Source organism: Nesoenas mayeri, assembly GCF_963082525.1.
Source record: "Nesoenas mayeri genome assembly, chromosome: 1".
In the NCBI taxonomy this organism is placed as follows: Eukaryota; Metazoa; Chordata; class Aves; order Columbiformes; family Columbidae; genus Nesoenas; species Nesoenas mayeri.
In genome coordinates, this window is record NC_137541.1 from 94,215,694 (window position 1) to 94,238,353 (window position 22,660).

At 40.1% G+C, this 22,660-nt stretch overlaps 3 protein-coding genes across 4 annotated transcripts in view; 2 read left to right on the forward strand and 1 right to left on the reverse strand.

The window, feature by feature from the left end:
• Positions 1-8,184, forward strand: part of MGAT4A (alpha-1,3-mannosyl-glycoprotein 4-beta-N-acetylglucosaminyltransferase A) — a 79,600-nt gene extending 71,416 nt beyond the window's left edge. For both annotated transcript variants that reach the window (XM_080363022.1, XM_080363023.1), the window contains 4 exons: positions 2,622-2,700; positions 4,917-4,983; positions 7,561-7,673; positions 7,843-8,184. In XM_080363022.1, the coding sequence (XP_080219148.1) occupies positions 2,622-2,700; positions 4,917-4,983; positions 7,561-7,673; positions 7,843-7,869 (286 nt within the window). In that variant the 3' untranslated portion in view covers positions 7,870-8,184. The remainder of the gene's footprint in view (positions 1-2,621; positions 2,701-4,916; positions 4,984-7,560; positions 7,674-7,842) is intronic.
• Positions 8,185-13,448: 5,264 nt separating this feature from the next.
• UNC50 (unc-50 inner nuclear membrane RNA binding protein) lies at positions 13,449-18,653 on the reverse strand. Its single transcript, XM_080344358.1, has 6 exons — positions 18,535-18,653; positions 17,471-17,754; positions 16,442-16,562; positions 14,494-14,633; positions 14,316-14,417; positions 13,449-13,756 (listed from the first exon to the last, which is right to left on the reverse strand). Exons 2-6 carry the CDS (start codon positions 17,748-17,750, stop codon positions 13,620-13,622), a joined length of 780 nt encoding a protein of 259 aa, XP_080200484.1. The 5' UTR covers positions 17,751-17,754; positions 18,535-18,653; the 3' UTR covers positions 13,449-13,619.
• A 27-nt stretch (positions 18,654-18,680) lies between these two features.
• Positions 18,681-22,150, forward strand: COA5 (cytochrome c oxidase assembly factor 5). Its single transcript, XM_080344368.1, has 3 exons — positions 18,681-18,874; positions 19,252-19,335; positions 21,456-22,150. The coding sequence occupies exons 1-3, from the start codon at positions 18,773-18,775 to the stop codon at positions 21,495-21,497; spliced, it is 228 nt and encodes a 75-aa protein (XP_080200494.1). The 5' UTR covers positions 18,681-18,772; the 3' UTR covers positions 21,498-22,150.
• The last annotated feature ends 510 nt before the right edge of the window (positions 22,151-22,660 follow it).

Sequence of the window (22,660 nt, forward strand, 5' to 3'; positions counted from 1 at the left end):
CACAAACAAGAAAAAACAACCCAGCACCACCACTTCCCCCTGCCCACCCACCAAAAAAACCCCATCCAAACATCCCAAACCCATTATTGCTCAGTGATCAAAGTTCATGGACTTTCTTTGTGGCTTTTTAGGTCTGTGTTCTCGGCAGTAAGATTTTGGACTAGAAAGCCCTAAGGAAAAGCAGCGTGTCTGTGGTTTGGTTGGAGCATTTGATGGCAGCACCTTAGACATGAGTATTTGATCACGTATACATTTTAAAATAAGTCTCCTTACAATTTTCAGGGTTTTCAAGGGGAAAAATCTCAATAACTATTAGGATATCTGACAGACTAAAGGGTGGCAAATTAGATCTGCTAGGTTGGAAGGCAGCAGAATATACTTTTAGTCTTCTGGTCAGCTTTGCCAAGAGTTTTGTTGTGCTTATTATTGAAACATACAATAAAGGCATCTTCCTAGAAAGGACAATTAAGTCTTTGGGGTTTTTTGGATGTCACTAATGTTTAGAAAAAGTCACAAGGTTTTTCCTGGAAGAACTGTAGATGTTTTAGGTATCTTGTGTACTTTAGAGTTGACTAACCTTTACATTGAACTACAGAGGGGAAATTACTTTTCTTGAAGAACACACCGTGCTAAAGCTCACTGAATCCAGGTTTGGTTTGCAATTCAATCTGTGCAGTTCTGCTTAAACCGGTTCAATAGAAATCAATGTAGCTTTCTTATATCACACTGTGCTTTTACTTTTTCCTGAGCCTTGGTAGAAGAAATGTTACATATATGTGTGTGTATTTTTTTCAGTTCTGTCATTTTGGGATCACAGACATTTCTAAGAGTCAGAGAGCTCTTTTCTTCTACTTGTCTTGTAGCTAGGGAGTATGGATTAATGGCAAGTACTTACCTGGTTTCAGACATATTGGATAAAGACAGACTGGAATTTACATCTCCAATTATGTCTTAATAAATTGCAAATGGAGCTAATGTTTGTAATTTTAATCAAGTGATAATTTCTGAACTAATTTTGTCCCTGTGATGTATTTAATGGCGAAGATGGTGCTTACTGTTAATTTCTCTAAGTTCCCATTGAAGAAAGGTTTGAAATGTGTTGATAGACTTTTACATATTCATTTAAATGTATTAAAAATAAAATAGGCTTGTTAAAAGTGGCATCTGAGTAGGTGTAGTATCTATGTAGTTTTTGACAGTAATATTAATAAACTCTGTGGTCCACTAGAAAAAAATAGTAAGTAATGAACAGTTTTTCAAGCGTTGATACCACCTAGTGGTAAAAAATATTCTTACCTGTTTACATAATATGTATTCAAAAGAATATGAAGTTTGTGTTATATATAAAGACATGGGAATTAAACTGTGTCTTTTGTAACATTATCTACACATGCATAGTACTGCAAAAGCTGTTTGAGGGTGAAAAGCTAGAATTTGAACACTTACACTTCACTGTTTGTTACATGTAGAGATGGTTTTGATATAGTTTTAAACATATTAAAAATTCATTAAATGCACAACTGGATGAATGTAATGTGGACTTTGCACAGGTATAAAAAGGGGGCCTTTTCTTTTATATATACATATCCAAAATGCACTTTTGTTTAAAACAAAGCGAAACAGTGTTTGGAATAGAAGCTTCAGGGAACACTAAGGCTGTGGATATTGAATCATAGAATCGTAGGACTGAAGGGACCCACAAGGATCATCGAGTCCAACTCCTGTCCCTGCATGTGACAACCCCACAGTTCACACCATGTGTCTGAGGACATTGTCCAGTCTCTTCTTGAACACTGTCAGGCTTGGGGCCGTGACACCTCCCTGGGGAGCCTGTTCCAGTGCTCCACCACCCTCTGCTGGAAGAACCTTTTCCTCATGTCCAACCTGAACCTCCCCTGGCACATCTTCCTGCCATTCCCTTGGGTTCTGTCATTGGTCACCAGAGAGAAGAGCTCAGCACCTGCCCCTCCTCTTCCCCTTGTGAGGAAGCTGTAGCCCCATGAGGTCTCCCCTCAGTCTCCTCTTCTCCAGGTTGAACAAACCAAGTGACTTTAGCTGCTCCTCATACGACTTCCTCTACAAATCCTTCACGAAAAAATTCCTGGCACAGTCATTAATGAGACTTCGCAATGAACCAGAGTGGAGAGATGGTCTTGGGGAAAAATGGCCTGGCAAAATGTTGACTTGGGCAGGTTCCCAGAAGTGTTTCTGAATGGATCTGCAGTGTTTAGCCTGTGGGCACAAGGAGGGGAAGATGTGTGGTGGGGAGAGATGGGGGAGGCAGCCTTCGTCTTCTGGAGGTGACACCAGAACGTGCCAGGCAATGACTGCAGCACCTGTCACTTTGTATAACGCAATCTGTCAAGACCAGGTTATGGACCACCTTTCTAAGTAAAATCTTGCCCAACTACTCTTTAAAACATACAAAGCATTAGCCCTTTAAATTACTGTAGTATGTGAAGCCATCTTTCATTTCATATTGCCAGCTGATGTAGGTCCAGTGTAAAAGTTTTGTTTGTCATTGTAACATTTGTCAGGTGACTATTAACATGTAAGATAGTAACTTAGCTGATTCTGACTGATGTGTGTAGATTGTTTTATTTTTCCCTTTTCTTTTATAGGTACTTGTTTCACAGTGGCAATCCAGAGCATCCAGGAGACATACTTCTAAACACAACGGTGGAAGTTTTGCCTTTTCAGGTATGAATTTATTGATTCATGTCTTCTCCATTATAGGATACAAGCAAAGCCTAATTTTATTGCCTTTTTTAACTGAGAGAGACATGAATGCTTCTATTTTTAACTGTAGGATCTTGATGCTCTGATGTTCTCATACATTTTTTTTTTGATTGGATCTACTCACAGAAAGCTATTGTAACTATTCAGATGTTCATTCAGGGTGCAGTCTGCTACAAGTGCTGTTGATAATTTAGAGGTGAACAAGCTCATTTTCTTCCAATTCACTGCCACCATTTAAAACAAAACAAGAACTAAACTTTCCTGTGCATTTTGAAAAAAGGGAAAGCACTTTTTGACTTAGTAAGATAGTAAGATAGTAGGATAGTCTTGGTTCAGGAATGGACACACATCCAGACCTTACTAGATATTGAAATATCTGGACTCCTAAACTGAATGTGTTCTTTTCTCCTGATTAATTGTGGTGGTGGTGGTGATTTGTGTCTGGGGGCGGGTGTTGTTGTTGTTGTTGTTTGTTTTGTTTGTTGGGTTTTTTTTAATCTATAAATCAGTCTGAGTTCCATCTCAAGAGATTACCACACTATCTAAAGTATATTCTTGCTTCAAGCCAGATGATATGGGTTCTTTTTCTTCAACTAGATATTCTAGCTAACCGTTTATATCACAAAACTCTGTGAGAAGATTAAGATATTACTTCAGACAAGTTTATTTTGTTTAGTATTAAAATAGCAAAGTATTTCTTAAAAAAAAAAAAAGGTAAATTATCATGGAGGAGCTCACTTTTTCATTCTTGCAGTTTGTCTTTCTGGGAGCAAGCAAAAATAGGAAATTCCAACCATTCCCTAAAAAGAAGTTTGTCAGTTTGATTCTAAGTATACAACACAATATGTGGGATATTATATTGTATTGTAAGATATATAGGGTTTGTTTCTCAAGGCCTTTGGAAATATATTAAACCACAAAAAGACCAGCAGCCCTCACTTCATCTGGGCCCAAGATACCACAAGAATGCACAAGATAATGAGAAAAAATGTGCAACAAGCATTTTTGTTTTGGGCTACACTCAGCTGTGAAATGTCCCTCAAACTGGCACATCCCTTAAGGAAGTAATACTACTGAGCTTCTATTGCTATTGACATGATTTATGGGAAGGTAAATAGGAAATTCTGCATCTGCTCTGTTCCTAAGCCACTGGTGTCAGCAGAAAATGTCACCAATGCAAGGACAGATGCTGCAGAATGCCAGGTACTGTCCTGAGGGAATGATTCCTCCATGGTAGGCTTCAGTAGAGCTGGAAGCCCATGCAGGTACTTTGACCCTGATCCTCCCTAAGCAGAATTCAGAAAAACAAAAAACAACCCTTAGAAACAAGAGTGTCCCCAGACTGGATTTGTCTGGGACTCAAGCAGCACACTCAGAAAAAAACAAAACAAACAAAAAAGGCAAATGAAAAAGCTAAACAACCGAACTAACAAACCCCAACCCAACAACAACAGAAACACACATACACAAAAAAACCCCAACAACCCACCCACCAACCTCAATAAAACCCCAAACCAAAAAATCCACATTTTTAGCATTTTCAAAAGTAGGAAATAAAACATTTTAAAAAGCGGATGGATTCAATCTCCTGTTTTGCCAAGCATTTTGATTCCTAGGATCCTGGTTGTAATTTGCCAGTTGCTTTTGAAGCTCTCGTCTACAATCTCATTTTTCTGTGCTTATTGAAGAAACTTATTGATATCCATCCTTTTTTAGTGAGGGAGTGTTAATTGCAATGCTTCCCTCGCTGGTCTGATGGCTTTTCATCTCTCCCAAATTCTTACATCAAAAAGTAAGCTGTAAATTTCATTTGTCCTGAGAGAATTCTCCGCCTCAACCATAGGAAAGGAAGGCAAGATCCTGCCTTTGCTTTTCTTCTGCTGTGTATACCAGTATCTGCTATGTGTTCTGTTCACATGGCAGTCAATGTGCAAGTTACATGGGGCTCTTAAAGTACTTATTTTTTTCTACTTTGAAGACAAATACTGTTCAGTTCTGCAACACTGCTTTTATGTGTGTGTGTCAGCTTGTCTAAGGCTATAAATAACTATTCAGGCTTGTTCATAATTATTTAGAAAAGATAGATGCTGAATATATAACTAGAGTGCACACACATTTGTTTTTCCCTGGCAGAGTCATATGTCAAAGTAAATGATCCCATTTGTGCTTTGTTGTAGAATGAAGAACTGGTATTAAGCAAAGAAACCAAAGACAAACGCTTAGAGGATGGTTTCTTCAGGATAGGTATGTCACAGTGGAAAGAAATGTGTATTGTTACTGTTGCAACAATTGAGACATTTTCATTAAAACCGAAACAAACCTAAAACTTGTCCTTGGTGCCATCTCAAGGCATACCAAGGATAAGAGGGTTATTAGGGGCAGTCAGCATGGCTTTACTAAGGGTAAGTCATGCTTGACCAACCTCATGGCCTTTTATGAGAATGTAACAAGGTGGATGGACGATAGCAGAGCGGTGGATGCGATCTACCTTGACTTCAGCAAAGCGTTTGACACAGTCTCCCACAGCATCCTAGTTGCTAAATTGAGGAGGCGTGGTCTGGACAATAGAGTAGTGAGGTGGATTCCAAACTGGCTTAAGGAGAGAAGCCAGAGAGTGGTAGTCAATGGTGTGGAGTCTAGTTGGAGGCCAATATCTAGTGGAGCGCCTCAGGGGTCAGTACTGGGGCCTATATTATTCAATATATTCATTAATGATTTAGACAAGGGAATAGAGTGTACTATCAGCAGGTTTGCTGATGACACTAAGCTGGGAGGAGTGGCTGACACGCCAGAAGGCTGTGCTGCCATCCAGCGGGACCTGGACAGGCTGGAGAGTTGGGTGGGGAATAACCTGATGAAATTTAACAAGGACAAGTGTACAGTCCTGCATCTGGGCAGGAACAACCCCAGGTTCCAGTATAGGCTGGGGAATGACCTATTAGAAAGCAATGTAGGGGAAAGGGACCTGGGGATCCTGGTGGACAGCAGGATGACCATGAGCCAGCACTGTGCCCTTGTGGCCAGGAAGGCCAATGGCATCCTGAGGTGTATTAGAAGGGGGGTGGTTAGTAGGTCGAGAGAGGTTCTCCTTCCCCTCTACTCCGCCCTGGTGAGACCACATCTAGAGTATTGTGTCCAGTTGTGGGCCCCTCAGTTCCAGAAGGACAGGGAACTGCTGGAGAGAGTCCAGCGTAGGGCAACAAAGATGATGAAGGGAGTGGAGCATCTCCCTTATGAAGAAAGGCTGAGGGAGCTGGGGCTCTTTAGTTTGGAGGAGACTAAGGGGGGACCTTATTAATGTCTGTAAGTATATAAAGGGTGAGTGCCATGAGGATGGAGCCAGGCTCTTCTGAGTGGCAAACAATGATAGGACAAGGGGCAATGGGATCAAGCTGGAACACAGGAGGTTCCACTTAAATTTGAGAAGAAACTTCTCAGTGAGGGTGACGGAGCACTGGAACAGGCTGCCCAGGGGGGTTGTGGAGTCTTCTTCCCTGGAGACATTCAAAACCCACCTGGACATGTTCCTGTGTGACCTCATCTAGGTGTTCTTGCTCTGGCAGGAGGATTGGACTAGATGATCTTCTGAGGTACCTTCCAATCCCAAACATACTGTGATACTGTGAACTGAGGTTTGATCCTTCACTTTTGGTACATGACCTCGTAGGCTTTACTTAATATTTTTTCCAATATTTCAGATGAGACATGAGGAAGAAATGTTTTACACTGAGGGTGGTGAAACACTGTCCCAGGTTGCCCAGAGAGGTGGTCGATGCCCCGTCCCTGGAAACATTCCAGGCCAGGCTGGACAGGGCTCTGATCTAGCTGAAGATGTCCCTGCTCATTGCAAGGGGATTGGACTAGATGACCTTTGAAGGTCCCTTCCAACCCAAACTATTCTGTGATTCTACAATTTCTGTTCTAAGACTGATGTAATAAACAAAGATCTAGTGTAACTCTTAGTTGCAGTGCAGCTACATCCACCTTTTCTGCCAGGATCTATCGCATAGATTATTGCAGAGGCATTTCCAGGTTTTGTAGGATCTTGCCTTTTCTGTCCTGTGGCTGCACAAGTTCCTCTGTGTGAGCTGGTGTGCTTGGCCTGGATTTGAACCTACCCTACAGATAATCAGCTGTCTCGTCATGGGATGAGATTGGCATTTCCATAGCCAAGCGGCTCTTGGGGAAAGTGCCAGGATACTTGTGTCAAGGGAGAGAAATTTTAGTCATGGATTGTATTTAGCTTGCTGGACATAGGTTGGGCATCCCTGTTCTTACAAAAGCAAGTTTTTTCATCTTAATGCATTGTAGCTGCTGTGTATGTTTTAAGGGTAAAGTCTAATTGGGCTTTTAAATTGGATTCTTATTCATTCTAATATAATTGAAGATCCTTTAAATACAAATCTATTAAGCAGGAATGATATACCTTGTCCTCCTTGAAAACACGTGAGCCAGGGGCTCAAGGTTTAGTTCCAGGATATTAAATGAAATTCTGCCAAAATCTTCCCAGAGTTTGACGTGCTCACACTCTAGAGAGTTTCCAAGTTTTTATTCTGACATGTAATCCTGTTCAGATCAGTCAGGTCTGTGTGCTGTGATGATAACGCCCCATGTTGTTTGCTGCTGCAAAGCTGAATCTGATATAAAAAAATCACCATTCGTCTTTTGTTTCAGGAATGACACCAGTCAGTCTTACAGCCACCAGCATTAGGTTTCACCTGTGAATTATGATATGACAGATATGTTTTTCTGGACGCAGATTTTGTATTTGACTTTGTTGAACAGAAGTTAATTGAGGATATATTTTTGCTTCCTTTGCAGGGAAATTTGAAAACGGTGTAGCTGAAGGAACAGTTGACCCCAGTCTAAATCCTATTTCATCATTCAGGCTTTCAGTGATACAAAATTCAGCAGTCTGGGCAATTCTGAATGAGGTGAGAGGTGGTATAGCCTTTTAAAAATGAAGCCGGCAAACATGAGACTTTTTCATTCCATCAGTGTGTTGAAGCTCAAAATTTTGGCTAATGCTGAAAACAGTTGCATCTTATTACTGAGAAATGTAAGACCCTAAAACATGACTTCATTTTTTTTTTTTTTTTTCAGATTCATATTAAAAAGATTCCAAACTAACCCTGGAAATCTACTTTTGAGGAAAAAGAAAGAATCCTTGAGAACTTTTCCTATAAAATCTGACATCCTTAGCAAGTCACAAATTGAAAATACTGAGCATGCACCTTATTCCAAATTTCTTTCTTTTCACTTGAACTCTACCTCTTGTGAAATCTACTGTAGATGGGAAGATTGTATTTACCCCTTCTTATCTGATCCATCCAGAAACTGATGCTCCACAGCGATAACGTTCGTCTGAGGCCGAAGTTGTCCTCCACTTTAATGTGACTTTACCATCTTATGGTTACAGAACCCTGCTACGTTTAACCTGTACTATTTTGATAGTATAGTAATATAGAGAAGTTGTACATATTGTTACATTCCTTGAAGAAGAAAAAAATATAATTATTGTTACATATGTTTTATGAAGGGGGTACTTTCGGAGTTCCATTTATTTTCTATAACAAGAACCCTCTTTTATAGACTGTCAGGGATATATATTAAAAATGTTAGGGATATTTAATTTATTAAAATAATTTGAAAAGTACATATTTTTATGCAGTAAAATTTTAAATTGATATAGTTTTTTTTATGAATTCTCTACTTTAAGTTATCTTTCTACATTTTTCTTTGGAGATGCAAACATAAATTAATACCATATTTCAAATATACTGCCATGTTTAAAATAAACCCCTAGATTAAGTTTCTAAATTATGTAGTTTTATACACAGAATCTGAATGATGTTCAGAGGCATTAATAGAGTTCTGAAGAGCATTATTCTTTGGGGCTATGAAATTCCACTCTGTACAGTTTGTAGCCACAGAAAAAGCATGCTGAAATGTCTTGTTTCATATTCTGTACTAAACCTGCAGTGATTTTAGATTGAATCCATTGCATTTTAGAAGAATTTTTTCAATTCCGAACAGTTCTTTCTAAAAATCTTTGTAGACATTTCCTAGCCTAGACAAATACATTTTCTGTATTGAAAAAAAAAAAATCATTCTCCAGCTTTGCTTTGGAGTGATAGAGGTTATCTTTTATCAAAACAATTACTAGTAATTAGATACATTTGATCTACAGAGGTCTCCTTTTAAAAAGTTCTGTTATTGCGGTGTTTCTTTTGGGTACATTACAGTGAATAGTTATAGTTTTTTTTCTTCCATCGTTCAAAAGCAAGGTTTCAGTTTGACTCCTTTATTGATCAGTGTAGTGACTCACACCAGCTTTTAATGGGAACTGAATTTGGCTTCAAGTTCCTACCCTACACCTTTTCATTTCAAAGGAAACAACAATGATCTTAAATGAATCAGAAACTCGGTCAGGACCAAAAAGTGGTTTGGATTAAACCCAGAGCAGAATTGTTGCGGTACTAATGCTGCTGCTGCTCTATGGGTCCTTCTGTTTAGGTGCTTATGTGTAAGGACACAGGCATGGAAAGATTTAAGCTACCCAGTCAGAAATGGTCAGGAAAAAGAAGAGAAGCAGAAATTTCTCCCTTTCATAGGAACGAAGTGCCTGATTGACACTGGAGGGAGGCTTCTGCCCTGCCTTGGGGATTCTCAGCTGTGCTGTGAACCAGTCTCCTGGAACTGGCATCTCAAAAGCTGGCCCAGTTTTCCCTGAAGAAAAAACCCCTCCGTTATCCCCAACATCTTTGTGGTCAAGGCACAGATGCGCAAAACCTGTTGCGGGATCCTTGATCTAGAGCGGGGATCCTGAATTCGTATCTCCAGCATGGAAGTTCTACTAGTAGATTTGGCCTCTTTTTCATGACGTAAGGAGCAGGAGCCTAAACATGACTCTCCACCACTGCAAGCTGAAAGCCATCACCACTGGGATATAGAGTCAACCTGTCTTCTCTTCTGCCTTGTTGGAAAATTACGTGGTATCTTTGACACTTCAGCAAGAGTCAAGTTTAAGAGCTTAATTACTTCTACAGACCACAGTAATTTTGTCTTTAGCTTTGTTGTCTGAGGACACAGGGAAGACAAGATTTGTACAGATAAGACCTTCTGTTTAGACTGACTGGTATAAGTTGAAGAAAAGTGGGAAGCTACGAGGCAGGCCTCATTTACTTTTCTCTGATTGTATTAGATGGTGGAAATAAAATGTTACTTGGAAAGCTCACCCTGCCCAGAGAGACTTGGGTGCATAAGCTAAAAACTGGCCTCATAAATGGAGTTTATACTTGGATTTAGGATGTGGGTGAACAGGCTCAGAGTCTTGTGTGGATCTAGCTTGTTGTGGTGTCACAGCCCAGTTCGTTATGTCTATAGCACCGTCCAGTTATTGCCATGCAATGGGTTTTTATCATGATAGCTAGCCAAGGTCTAAGGAAGTATTTAGGTTTTCTTCTCAGCTGTGCCTGTGAATGAATGATGCAAGTAATTTAAACTATAGCTATCTATTACAATTTTGATTGCAGAAATATGTTAGATATTGCAGTTTCTTAATATAAGTAGTTTTGCTGACAGTGACTTTCATCTTTTTCCATGAGTTCAAAAGTTTACTGGTGCCACTTATTTAAGAAAGCTGTGTGTGCTTATTCTCAAAGCATCACTGTTCCTCATGTTTCACAGTAGTTGAGATGAATCATTGCTAATATATCTAAATATATTGAACCTTACCACATGAATTGCAGGAATCTGGTTAACAGTATATTTAGTTTTCAAAAATGTTGAGATGAAATTTATCAAAGACAACAAATTAACTAGTGCTTGGTAAAATATGTGAGTTTTTTTCCTAAAGATTGTTGCTTTTTTATTACATAGTAGTAGCAGGAGTTGGAAAAACTCTGGGCTGCTTTAAGACTTAAAATGTTCCTGAGCTTATATGCTCTCTAAATAAATATGCCACACTAATACAAATGACGTTCTGTAGATTCAGGGAAATTCAGACCTGGTGTAATCAGCTAGTACCGCAAATTTGCTTGGAAATTTTGCTGAGATAGAGAAAAAGCAGTGAAAGTCTTCTCTGTTTAAATATCTTTGCAGACAGCTGTTTGGGGCTTTCTGCCTTTCAAATTCCAGTCCCCAAGTCAGGCTAAAGTGCTGCTGGTCTAAGAACACTTTGGTTGTTTGGCTCAACAGTCCTGAGCTTGGACACTGTTTGTGACTGGGTGTACTCCAGCAGGGCGGGTGTCTCTGACGTGTTTCAGTCCTACATTACAGTATTACCACAGAAGTTCCTCAGCATCTTAAACCTATGACCTGATTTTGGGGAGTATTGCCTACATTATTTAATTTCAAGTTATTTTTGTTGTGGCCTTAAAAATCCTCTCTAGGCCACTGAATCTTATAGTAATCAAATAATGGAAAGTGTTTAGAGATAAATTGCATTATCCTGTGACCTTGTTAGCTCCTTCTGATGCTGCTAAAGCTTCAGAAAAGAGAACTTCTGTGAAACCAAAGGCATTACTGGAAACTTTCAGTATCTGGGCAAATTATTAAGTTCTTATACTGGATGCTGAGCTGATAGGATTGCTCTGGACCAAGGAAATACAAAACCATCAGTATAATCTTGTTTTGCTCATTCATTGGGTAGTCCTGCTGAAAACTGTAAATAATGTGAACAGGATGTGATCCCAAATTAGCACTTTTTTTTTTTAAACTAAAGATTGTTTCTAAAGCACTGTATAAGGCTTTTGCAGGCATCCCAACTATTTATTTGCATTGATATAAACTATTCCTATAAATACATCTGTTTTTTCTTAACTGAAAGATGGCTTAGGAAAATTCAAACAGATAAATATGATTCATGGACCAATATGAGACTGGACTCTTCTGCTGTATCACTGCTTGTCTAGCTCTTTCAAAAGCAGATTTTAAATATGTTAAAAGTCAGTTTAGAGCAAAGAAGTTTAAGCTTTTCCCACATGATACACGATTCTATGAATGGGCTGGAGTGTGATTAGTCTTTGGCAAAACTGAACAACTCTAACATTTTTCCTTATTTTCCTAAGTATATTATAATTTCAGTAATCCCTTTTCTTTGTGGGAAGTACTTGCTTCAAATGAAATACTGTAGGAATTTGTAGTTTGCTTCCAACTTGGAAAATATTATTTTAATTTTGTGGAGAAAAAAACAAAATTAGATCTCTTCAAACCTTGTTCCCCTGAAATAAATAAACCCTAGGTTCTGTATTTGTTCTTACTAGGAAGGATATATTCTGAAAAAGCTAAAGCAAGTAACTGTAGAAGGGAAAAAAACCTCTATGTTTAAAAATCATCTTTACAATCACCAGCATGATGCTGAAAGGCTATTAAACAACTGGTGTTTTCAGGCTAGCATTGATTGCTGACTGTAAAAATCCATCCCATGTAGACTTGATGAATTAGTCTTCAAGAGTGTCACTTTTCTGATCTTAGTGGCCTCTTAAGGGTTTTGCTGATTTCTGCTGTGAGCAGCTAGAACTTAAAGTAGCTTAATGTTGAGAACAATGAAGCCTTCTTTCAAGGGGGCAAACTTTGGTATCTCTAAAGGGAATGTACACAGGCCCTGAGTCCTCCATTGATTTCAGTGGTATTGCAGCATAGGGCACTAAATATGAAGTATTTTTACTGTTGAACTGAAGCAGATGATCACTGGTGCCAGGACTCCTGTCAGGGAAAAGGCGAATGGTGTGGCTGCAGCTGCCTGCGGGACAGGAGCTTGTGCTGTGAGCCAAGGGGGAGCAGGTCCTGACAGGAATCCTTCACCTCCTGCGGATCAGCACTTTCCTTGTGAAAAGGGGAACGTTGCTCAGTGTCTGCTGAGAGGGGAACACGATTCTCTTCAAGCCTTAACAGTGCTGAAACACACAGTACTGTAAGATGCACTGCCAGCATACTTGGTATTTTAAGATAAATATAGTTTTTCCTTAGAGATCAAATTCTAGTATTGAAATATTAAGTCTTACTGTGACCAGTTTACTCTTGCGGATGTTGGAAACTGAACCCTAGTGCTTATGTTTCATACTGAACACTCTGTCATCTTCATTTTTCAGAAGGTATTGTTTGTGATGGTCAGTTTATACTCCTGCCTTGTGGACCTTACAGCTGCAGGCATTGCTATGAGCCCACCCCTGTAGCCAAACAAAACTTTCTACTTTCCTGCCATGTTCATTGACCTACAACTCATCATGGTGGATGTAGTAATACCCACTGGACTGCTAGAGATTGGGTTTAAAAACTTGCTGCTATATTTGGAAACCTGATATAGGTCATGTTAATGGTGCCTTTCATCACTGTTTCTTCTATGTGCCAGAGTTGTCCGTGTATATTTGAAGTAGTCATTAAAATAAATCTGTTCTCAAGCTCTTTCATAAAAGGAGGGGACGGTTCTGTATGTAGACACAGCTGTTGCTTTACCATTGCAACGCTATGAAGATCCCTACCTTTCACACACTCCCAAGGCAAGGTATTCCAATATTAAATAAATCTGCTTTTCAGTGTCACTTCAAACCCTCGTAACATAGAGCTTATGCCAGTATGTACAAAATATCTGCAGTAAAAGTTATGCTAAAAAGACCTGTTGCAGTTAAATTTAAGCTACGGAGATGTACAAGTAACTTGTTTTTAGGAATGTACTGCAAAAGTATTTGAACAAAATTGCTAACATGTTTACTGTTGTAAATATTTTAATAAAAAAGGACACTTCAAACTTTTTTTACACAATTATCTACAATAAAGAGAAATTTACAACCATTTACAAAATGTTCTTAAGGTTTTCTTTACTGTCAAGACAGCTAAGATAAAACCAAAATAAACATTAGATACATGAAGTCCTGGTTTTATTTCACTCTGTATTTATAAAAGGAACAAAGCATCTTGGTGAAGTTCCATCCACATGCCAATGAGATCAAATAGAGCATGATGAGAAGTGCAAAGGGATACAGAAGAATTGCTGTGTTCTTCAAAAAGGGCAGTGCTGAAAGAGAAGCAACAATGCAGAAAGTGTAAGGCAGTGCTCTTTCAAAAAAAAAAAAGGTGCTTAATGTAGAAGGGCCTCAGGGAAAGATGGCAGGAAAAACCAGTACTGCTCTGTCAGCCTTGTTAGAGGGGCAGGTGTCCTCTCTGCCCTTCTAGTCCTACCACGTTACCACACATTGAAGAGTACTTGAGGTAACTGGTATAGGTAATGCCCTGGGAAACTGTTTCACCTAAAACTATAGTCTTAAACTCACTACAGAATTTTGATCCAATGCAAACATTTTGAAGTGGATTTACAGCGGAACAAGAAAAACAAATCAAAGCTACAAGTCTAATACAAGAAGGGAAGTTGGGATGTTGAAGAATGTAAATTCTTTGGTTAAGATGCTGGAAACACAGATCAGTAAATTTCTGTCAAACTTCTTTTACCATGAAGCAACAATTACTTAAATGCCGAGCCAAGCCTCTGCTTTACTAATTAACAGACTACAATCAAATTAATAAACTGAAATCACACTCTTAATCAAATAAATACGGAAGAAGTTGCTGTTACTCACCGCTGTATCCTAGGAATGTCACATAGATGTAATAGCCAATTGCAATGAGCCATAATGTATTCCCAACAAAATACCCAATGACAGAATCAGATATGATGACATCTGAAAGAGACAACTGCTCTCAGCTGTTTTGATAGAGCAGGATTTTGAAGCAGAAAGCACAAAATATTCTACTTACAGTTGATGAAAAACAACTGGATAAAATGCAGAATGACTAGAAGTGGATAGAAAGCATTCAGATGAACATCAAAGGCATATCCCCACTCCACATCATAATCTCTGTTCTGCTGCTTCACCAAGTACTTATTAGAAATGAACCTAAATGAACAGATAATTGAAAATGTTGTTAATGTGGCAATATAAAGCTGACTGACAAAACATTGGTTCAGGATAGTAAGCCATGTGTAACTCTGTACCTCAATGTTTCTGCTATCTCAGAGAAAAATATGCAAGAATTACGCAGACCAGACTATCATTAAAAGATTTTTCTTAAAACTATACATCCCTTGTGTGCAACAAGCAGCTGAAATACGCTGCTGGTCATACAGCACCAGAACTCTTTTAAATGGATCTGTGCTACATGCTGCTTTTGTTTGTACACACAGAGACGACTTCAGAAAAGCGCTTGCACATTATTGGTCCGCCTCACACAGAGATGGTCTATTTCATCTCTACAGAAATGGTGCACTGCAGGGACAGAAAGAGGGCAGGTAGCACTCTTAGAGATAAACCGATTCTTCTTACTGAAAAGAAGCACTAACAGAACATGCACTGCCTGCTGTTACAGAACACCAAACAAGCCCTGAGACTTCATTTTCTTCAGCTGAAGTTCTGCTGACATCAGAAAATGTATCTCATACAGAAGAGGAACAAGAAGTCAATACACACTCAGAAATAAGGAGAGATCAGAGCTTCCATGGTACCTTTCTCTGACCTACTCTTTGTGCCAAGGGCAGGGTCAGAAACATGCAGAGCCTGGGTGCAAGGTGAAGCGAGGCCAGAAAGGGTTTAGATTCATCAGAAATGGAGGAAACTTTGGAAAAAAAAAGGTGAGCTTGCACCGGAAGAAGGGACCTGAACCAAACTGGAGCCAGGTGACTGAAGGTTAGGCCTGCAGGAAGCTGACTCATGGACAGAAGAAAACATGCAGATGTTCAGGCTTTCTGGTTCAGGAGACTGCATCCAGAGTCAAAAACTGCTGGAAGAGGAGGGGAAAGCATTACTATATACTCTTCCCCAAGCAATTTCTGGGTTGTTGTCTCAGACAGGACAGCAGGTCAGATGGACCTTTCATTTATTAGCTATAGTTCTTTTATGTGCCTCATCCTGACTTTTGCAATTACAAGCAGGAGTTCCCAAGGTCGCTATTGGAAAGGAATCTCCCTTTGCTAATCAGCATAAATCTAAGATGTCAGCTCCATTACCAAGAACTCTTTTAAGTGTCCTTAGCTTCCTTAACTTCTTGGTAAAATAGAATTCTTCCCATGGTGTCCTCAGCACCTTGACACAGTGCAGAAACTTCCTGTTGGTTCATGGTTTCCTTGCTGGTGCAGAAAACATCTAAAACACACTGAGGCCTGGGTTATGAACGAGTCGCTACTGGCTCTCCCCCCTGTAAGTCTCCGGTCATTACAGGATAAAACTGGCAGCAACTCCCACCAAAACAACAAAGCCAACATACATAAAACAGAACAGACATCGCTTGTAGTGAAAATAGCTAAAATCTTCAGCAAGAAGCATGGGCCAATTGTATATTGCCATCCTTGAACAAGCATTCTCAAGCTTGTATTATTTAAGCTGTTCAACCAAAATAAGGAATAAAGATTTTTTTTTAAATCACATTTTTTATTTGGCATTATTGCTGAAGATTAACCAGCTCAAGAAGAAAGAAAACAAGTTGAAATGTTCATCATAATACAGACTTTCTGAACATTCAGCTTTTCAAGGAAACAGTAAAGAAAGAGATGTGTTCTTTTTGAAAGCAACATTTTGAAACAATGACCATAACAGCACAAAACCTATAGTCAATACATACTTTATAATTTTGCCTGAAACAGAGCGCCGATTGTCTAGCTATCCATGTCCCAAGACCAATACTGAGCTCAGTTTCAGACACCACTACTTACCACATCAGAGTTGCAATCAGGAGGCCAACGCCTACGCAGTCTATGAAGACAACCCAAAGTAGCAGCTTTATTGTTTCAAAAAACCCCATGTCCAGCACAAATCCAAATCCTACAGTTGACACTGAAAGGAGAAAAATATTATTTAAGTTAGCTATGGAAAAGAAAGCATGAGATCTTAAACCAAGGTTTATTTGAATATACGGTTACAAAATCTCCAGTGTCCTTATTATTATTCTCCCTTTCTTTTTTTCCTTCCCACCAAATACTACGTATAATGAAATTTATTCAAAATATAATCCCCTTCACAGATTGGAGAATGCTTATCTATATTCAGCCTTAATGATACAATAGCAAGTTGTATTGCTCCCCCAACTATTTTTTTTTAAATTCACACAATCCTACAATAGAATATTCTTTGTTTCATGTAAGTTCCTTGTTAACCCAAACCATGCGTGTGGTTATACACACTTTTATTTCAGAGTTAACAATTTTGATATTAGTAAAAGCAATGCTACCTAACAGAAGAAAACTAGGATAATGCTTCTTACTGCGTTTTCAATTAAATCTAAAAATTACACACGACACTTTGTTTATAACTTAATTCTGAAATATACAGAATCTCACCAGGGCCTTTATTGTAAAAGCAATATTTTATCTGTAACATTCAGTTAAACCAAGTGTTCAGTATTTTTTAACTAAAGCATTGCCACTGTGTAGCATGTCTGTAACTGTTTACTATCTGTAAAGTTACAGTGAACTACATAGTTTGAAACACAATAGAAAATTAGTTCAATTAGAGAGACTGATTCAGGACTACATAGTATTAGTTTAGCCTCCTCTGTTTTCTAGTTCTCACCTTAACTTCTGAAAGGTTAGGCCATTTTCTTGTATTCTACTTTGATTAAAAGAGAAACCATATGGATTGATCCTTTTGTGTGTGTGTGTGTATGTGATATTAGAAGGGCCACAAATGTTCATCCCTAAGCTTTCCTTCCCTCTCTTCTATGCTGTCTATTCTCCTGCACTCACCGCAGAGCCAGATACTAAGAAGTACTAAGAAAGCAGGATCATCTCTTGCCCATTGGTCCTTCGTCTGTTTTCTGTAGTGAAAGTTCCTATAAACTCTCTGTGGCGAAGTAAACAGGTAAAGCATTTGCCAAAGAGCAAACTCAAAGTCCATCTGTCGGAAGTGGAAGAGCCTCCGCAGGTACTTGTAGCGTTTTGCTCCAGCCGTGTGCCTCGCAGCATCTCTGGGGCTCAGCACACCGTTGCCCTGGCTCCGAGAACTGACTGAGGTGGTTGGCAGCATTTTGCTAAAGGAAGAATTTCAGAAGATGCATTTGGTTTTGCATTTAACAAGGACTAAAAATAAAATCACACGATGTAGGCTACACCTGCAATACTGAAGTTATATAAACAATGCACAAAGTATGAAGTATGACATAGAATATCCTGAGTTGAAAGGGACCCACAAGGATCATCGAGTCCAACTCCTGTCCCTGCATATGACAACCCCACAGTTCACACCATGTGTCTGAGGGCGCTGTCCAGTCTCTTCTTGAACACTGTCAGGCTTGGGGCTGTGACACGTCCCTGGGGAGCCTGTTCCAGTGCTCCACTATTACATTTACAGGCGAGTCTACCGTGGCCTAGCAGTCAGTTCGTTGAATGCCGGGGAGGCGTCAAGGGGAAAAACTAAGACCAGGCAACTGTGCTTGCAGCAGGCTGCGCGGCGGCGCCCGGGAAGCAGCGGGCTCTCTCCCAGCACTCCCTTTTCTCGCAATCGCAGAAGCGATTCACGGCAGTAACGGCCAACGGGCTTTGCGAGAGGCGAAAGGCCGGAGGGCGCAGCCTGGGGCTGGGGAGGGCGGACCAACCTCCCCGCTAGCTGTTCAGCCCACACCAGCCTGAAGTGGCCTCCGCCACACAAACAGCCGCCGCCGCCGCCCCCTCAGCCGGACCCGCATCTCCCCGCCGAGGGACAGGCAGCGCCGAACTACCCCCACCCCACCCCACCCCACCCCACAACAGTCGCGCCGCCGCTAACGGCCGCCCACCCCCCCACAGCGCGCGAGGAGAGGGCGGGGCCTCACCTGCCGCCTCGGCTCGCGGCACGACCCCCACCTCGCCCACCGCTGGTGCCGTCGTTGTCGCCGCAGCCTTCCGGCAACGTCCGCAGCGCAGGCGCCCCGCTTTCCTTCCCAGGGCCGCCCCGCCCCTTCCTCTCCCTGCCGGAAGCGGCGGTAGGGTCGGGAGTTGCCAAGATGGCGGCGGCCGCAGGTAACGGTGTGTGGGTAGGCCGCAGCGAGGCGTAGAGTCGGCCTTGTCGCCATGCCAAAGTACTACGAGGAGAAGGAGGAGGACGGGCGGGCCTGCGGCGGGGTGAGGGAGGATCTGCGGCAGTGCCTGCTGGAGAGCGCCTGTGTCCTGCAGGTGAGCGTTGGAGCCCTCCCGGCAGAGAGCCCCGGAGCCCCCAGCCCCGTGTCTCTGCTGCTGTATTCGCCGCTCCCCGGTTAAACCCTAAGGGAAGTGAGGGCCGCGCTGCCCTGGCACCCCCGGGAGCGGAGTGTGGGGCGGCGGCCTCGCCCTGGCGGCAACGAACCCTCGGGAGAGACGCTCTTATTTCGTCCCTTTTAAGCCTTTTAGTTTGTGTATTAAGTTGTTAAATAAATTATAACTTGAGAAGAAAGTGCAAGTCACCGTGTAAAGTGCGAGGTACCGTGTAAACCTCGTCTGAAATATTTTGAACGCTCTTTCACGTGCAGCAAAAATCCATTAAATTTTTAATCGTTTATTTTTTCGTCTGACAGGAAAACAAAAGCCCTAAGCAATGCTTGAGGGAAGGACACTGTAGGAGTTTGCAAGTGACATTTTTTGCCTGCAAAAGATCAATGGTAAGTGTTTGCAGTGTATTTTCTTCTGCTAGTGGCCTGGTTGCTTTCTGTCTTTTTCCCTGCTTTCTGAAGAAAACTACTTCAGTTCAGGCAAACTGGTGTCATTAGGCAGAACAGTTCTTGCCTTTCAAGTCCACTGAAATTATGAATGTTGTACACTGTTCTCGTGAAGAAAGTCACAGAATGTGAACAAGACAAAAAACACGTTTAAATTGAATTAGGATTAGCATGTAACACATAAATGATGCAGGCTTTTGTGTGTGTGTGTGTGTGTGTTTTGGGTTTTTTTGGTTTGGTTTCGGGTTTTGCTTTTTAATTAAAGTGCTGGTTTAAACACAGTGAGTATATCAGGTAGTTGTAGGATATTGACAAGCTATTTTTTGTCTGTGAACAAACAACATTTAAGTGAAAAGGGTGTCCTGCTGAAAGAGACTTCTACTGTTGGAACAGGCTTTTGCATTTTTCAGGTTTCTTGGAGGACGTGAATTCATGATAAAGAAGTTTTGGTTTGTTTTTTTTTTTTTTAATATAGTGAGCTATCAAGTATGGCAGCGAGAAGCCAGTTGTAGAAATGTAAAGTTTCCCGAACTTTGATAAAAGTTCCTTCTCTGGAAACATCTTGTTTGTGTTTCTGTAACACTTAAAAATGCTTAAGATGTGGCAAAGATGGTACCAAAGCTTTCTAATCATGAGTAGTGCAGGGCTCACTTTAATTTTTAGCATAATGAAGAATATACAGCTGAAGTTGTATCTATTTTTGCTTGAGTCACAGTAGCAGCTTTGTGTCTCTCCTATAGGAACTGTATTAAGCCATGAAGTGACATGATTATTTCCGTGGACAGGAAAAAAATCCTGTGTATTTAATGCCTGAAATACCAATTTGATGCTGCAGTAGCAATATATTTATCTCTAGATGATGGGCCTGTATTTCTGTCTGTAGATCATTAAGGGAGCCTCATGAAACAAAATTTCATGCAGGAGGAGGCCTGGCTCTTACATGGTTCTGTTTAACTGCTCCAGTTCTAAGACTGCAGAAGGACATTTTTCTTGTCCTGTTAACTCTGTTAATGTCAATAATCGCGCTCTGCCCTATTTGTTACTTGATATAATAGTGAGATTTAAAGAGTATTTAAAAACAAGTTAGATACTGAATGCAGACATAATTGACAATATGCTAAAATCATTAGGGGGTTTTCCTGGATGCTCATTTCTTTGTAAGGAAATATAATCTCTTATCAAAGGATTAAACTGTAGTACATCTTAGATGTTAAAGTAAGAGCAAGGTTTAAAGTGGAAGCTTCTTGGATTTTGGACAAGCCGTGCCATCTTGCAATTTAGCTCTTTACAAATTTTGCTGCAGCCCTGAATTGTGGAAGAGGGTTAGTTAAGAGAGGTGAAAAATAAGTCCTCAATCTAATATCTGAATATGGCTGAATTGTAATCTGTAACTGCCATCTTCAAGATTGGCTATCTACATTCAGAAGAATTCTCCCAAGATCAAAGTATGTTTTTTCTGCTGCACTGGGAAAGAATTTGCAATTTCCTTTCAATAATTGCTGCACTGTAGCCGTTATTTTTGGTTTACTGCCATGTTTTGCCTTCCATTAAATGCTTTTTTGTAACTACGAAGAAGAAACTTAGAGATTTTACAAGGTTAATATCATTTTGATTTTTACTGATACTTCTTTTCTGATGCTTCTTGTATTTAAGTTACCCCTATTCTCACTGACATTTGCAGTGACTCCCACTTCAACCCAATCTGAATTTTCCTCCTTCAGCTTGTCAGTTAATTTTGGAAGAACAGATTTAAGCAAATCTACACTACCTTGTTTTCATGTGTTCCTTGTCATCCCACTATGCTGTTCTCTAATTTGTGGTATGCTGTTTATTTCAGAATGCACAGGATGCTTATCACATAACTTTAATCTTGTGTGATATTTACAATAATATCTGTTTCTTTGAAAGAAACCTGTGATTTGTTTGCTACATCACTAACTTTGTGCCTTCTGCTTTATTCTCTGCTTTCTTCTGATGTTACAAAATGCCCAGGGTAGCATAAGCACTTTAAAGTATTTCTTTTGCAAAATGTATGTTTTTAAAATATTGACTTCAATTTTCAGTTGGATACCAGGGCAAGGTTCAGAGGAAGGAAGGGATACTGAAGTCCTTGTGAAGAGACCTGGCCATGGGAAATCAGGATTCATCAGCACTTTAAGCAAAACAGAGACTAAAACAAGCTGATTCTATCTGCTGCATCCTTTCTTGCAACATTTTCGGAGAAGGTGTGAGTATTCTGAAAGATTGACCTGGATGTGCATTTAAATGTTAAAAAGAAGACAAGCATAGAACTGCAAGTTCTGGCCAAAATGGGTACTTGTCATACACTTGCAATAAAATATGTAAAATCCAGAATAAGCTTCAGTTATCATTCTGTTTTGAAATGAAGTTGTCTTTTCTGGTTTTACCAATTTACTAATTCTGGTCATGTGTTACTATTGCAAATAATACAAGATATGGAACTGGGAGTTCACTTGACTGCTATCCCAGAGGATACCTCAGGATAGAGCTGTTTCCAGAGGTGATGAGTTGGACGCGGTTGTGAAATGTATGTACAAGCTGCTTCCTCCCCAGGGGATCTGTTACCCAATAAACCTGCACTAATGGGTAGAAGTGGCATGTTTTTGCAGTGCCACATATACAAGGATGGAATCTCTTTCTTCTTGCTGCAAGTTCTTTTTAATATGATGATTGATGTACATGTTTTTAGCGCAGTCTGGTTGTGTTGAACAACTAGATTAAAATTTGGTTACTCTGAGCTAAAGGATGTCTGATTTATCTTTCAGTCTTCTCATTGTATTGTCACAAGTACAAGAGAACTATAGGATTATTGTAGTCAATGGCTTGAAAGCCGTATGCCAGGATGTAGCTGCTTATGTATTTTTGGATGAGGGAGGACGGGGTTCCTTAGGCCAACAGTTAAGGAGACCATGGCTGCTGTTATTATGTTCTAGAGGTACTTAAAACAGTATTTAAGTTCCTCCGAGATGACCCTGGATGATCTTTCAGTGTTATTTTCCAAGCAAATGCATAAATACTAGTCCCAACATATCATGCCTTGATGGTACATCTGGACTTCATTGTGTTTATAGGAGGTTGTGCTCCATGAATTTACTTTGTCCTTTATGAGCATTTTTCTTGTTTTTACTTTTTCACTTCTAAATTATTTTGTTCACATTTTGTGGTTGTAAAATATTCGAACTGCCATTCATGTTAATTTAAATTGTAACTACTGTCTGCCATATGCTTCTTAAAGCTTGGTATCCCT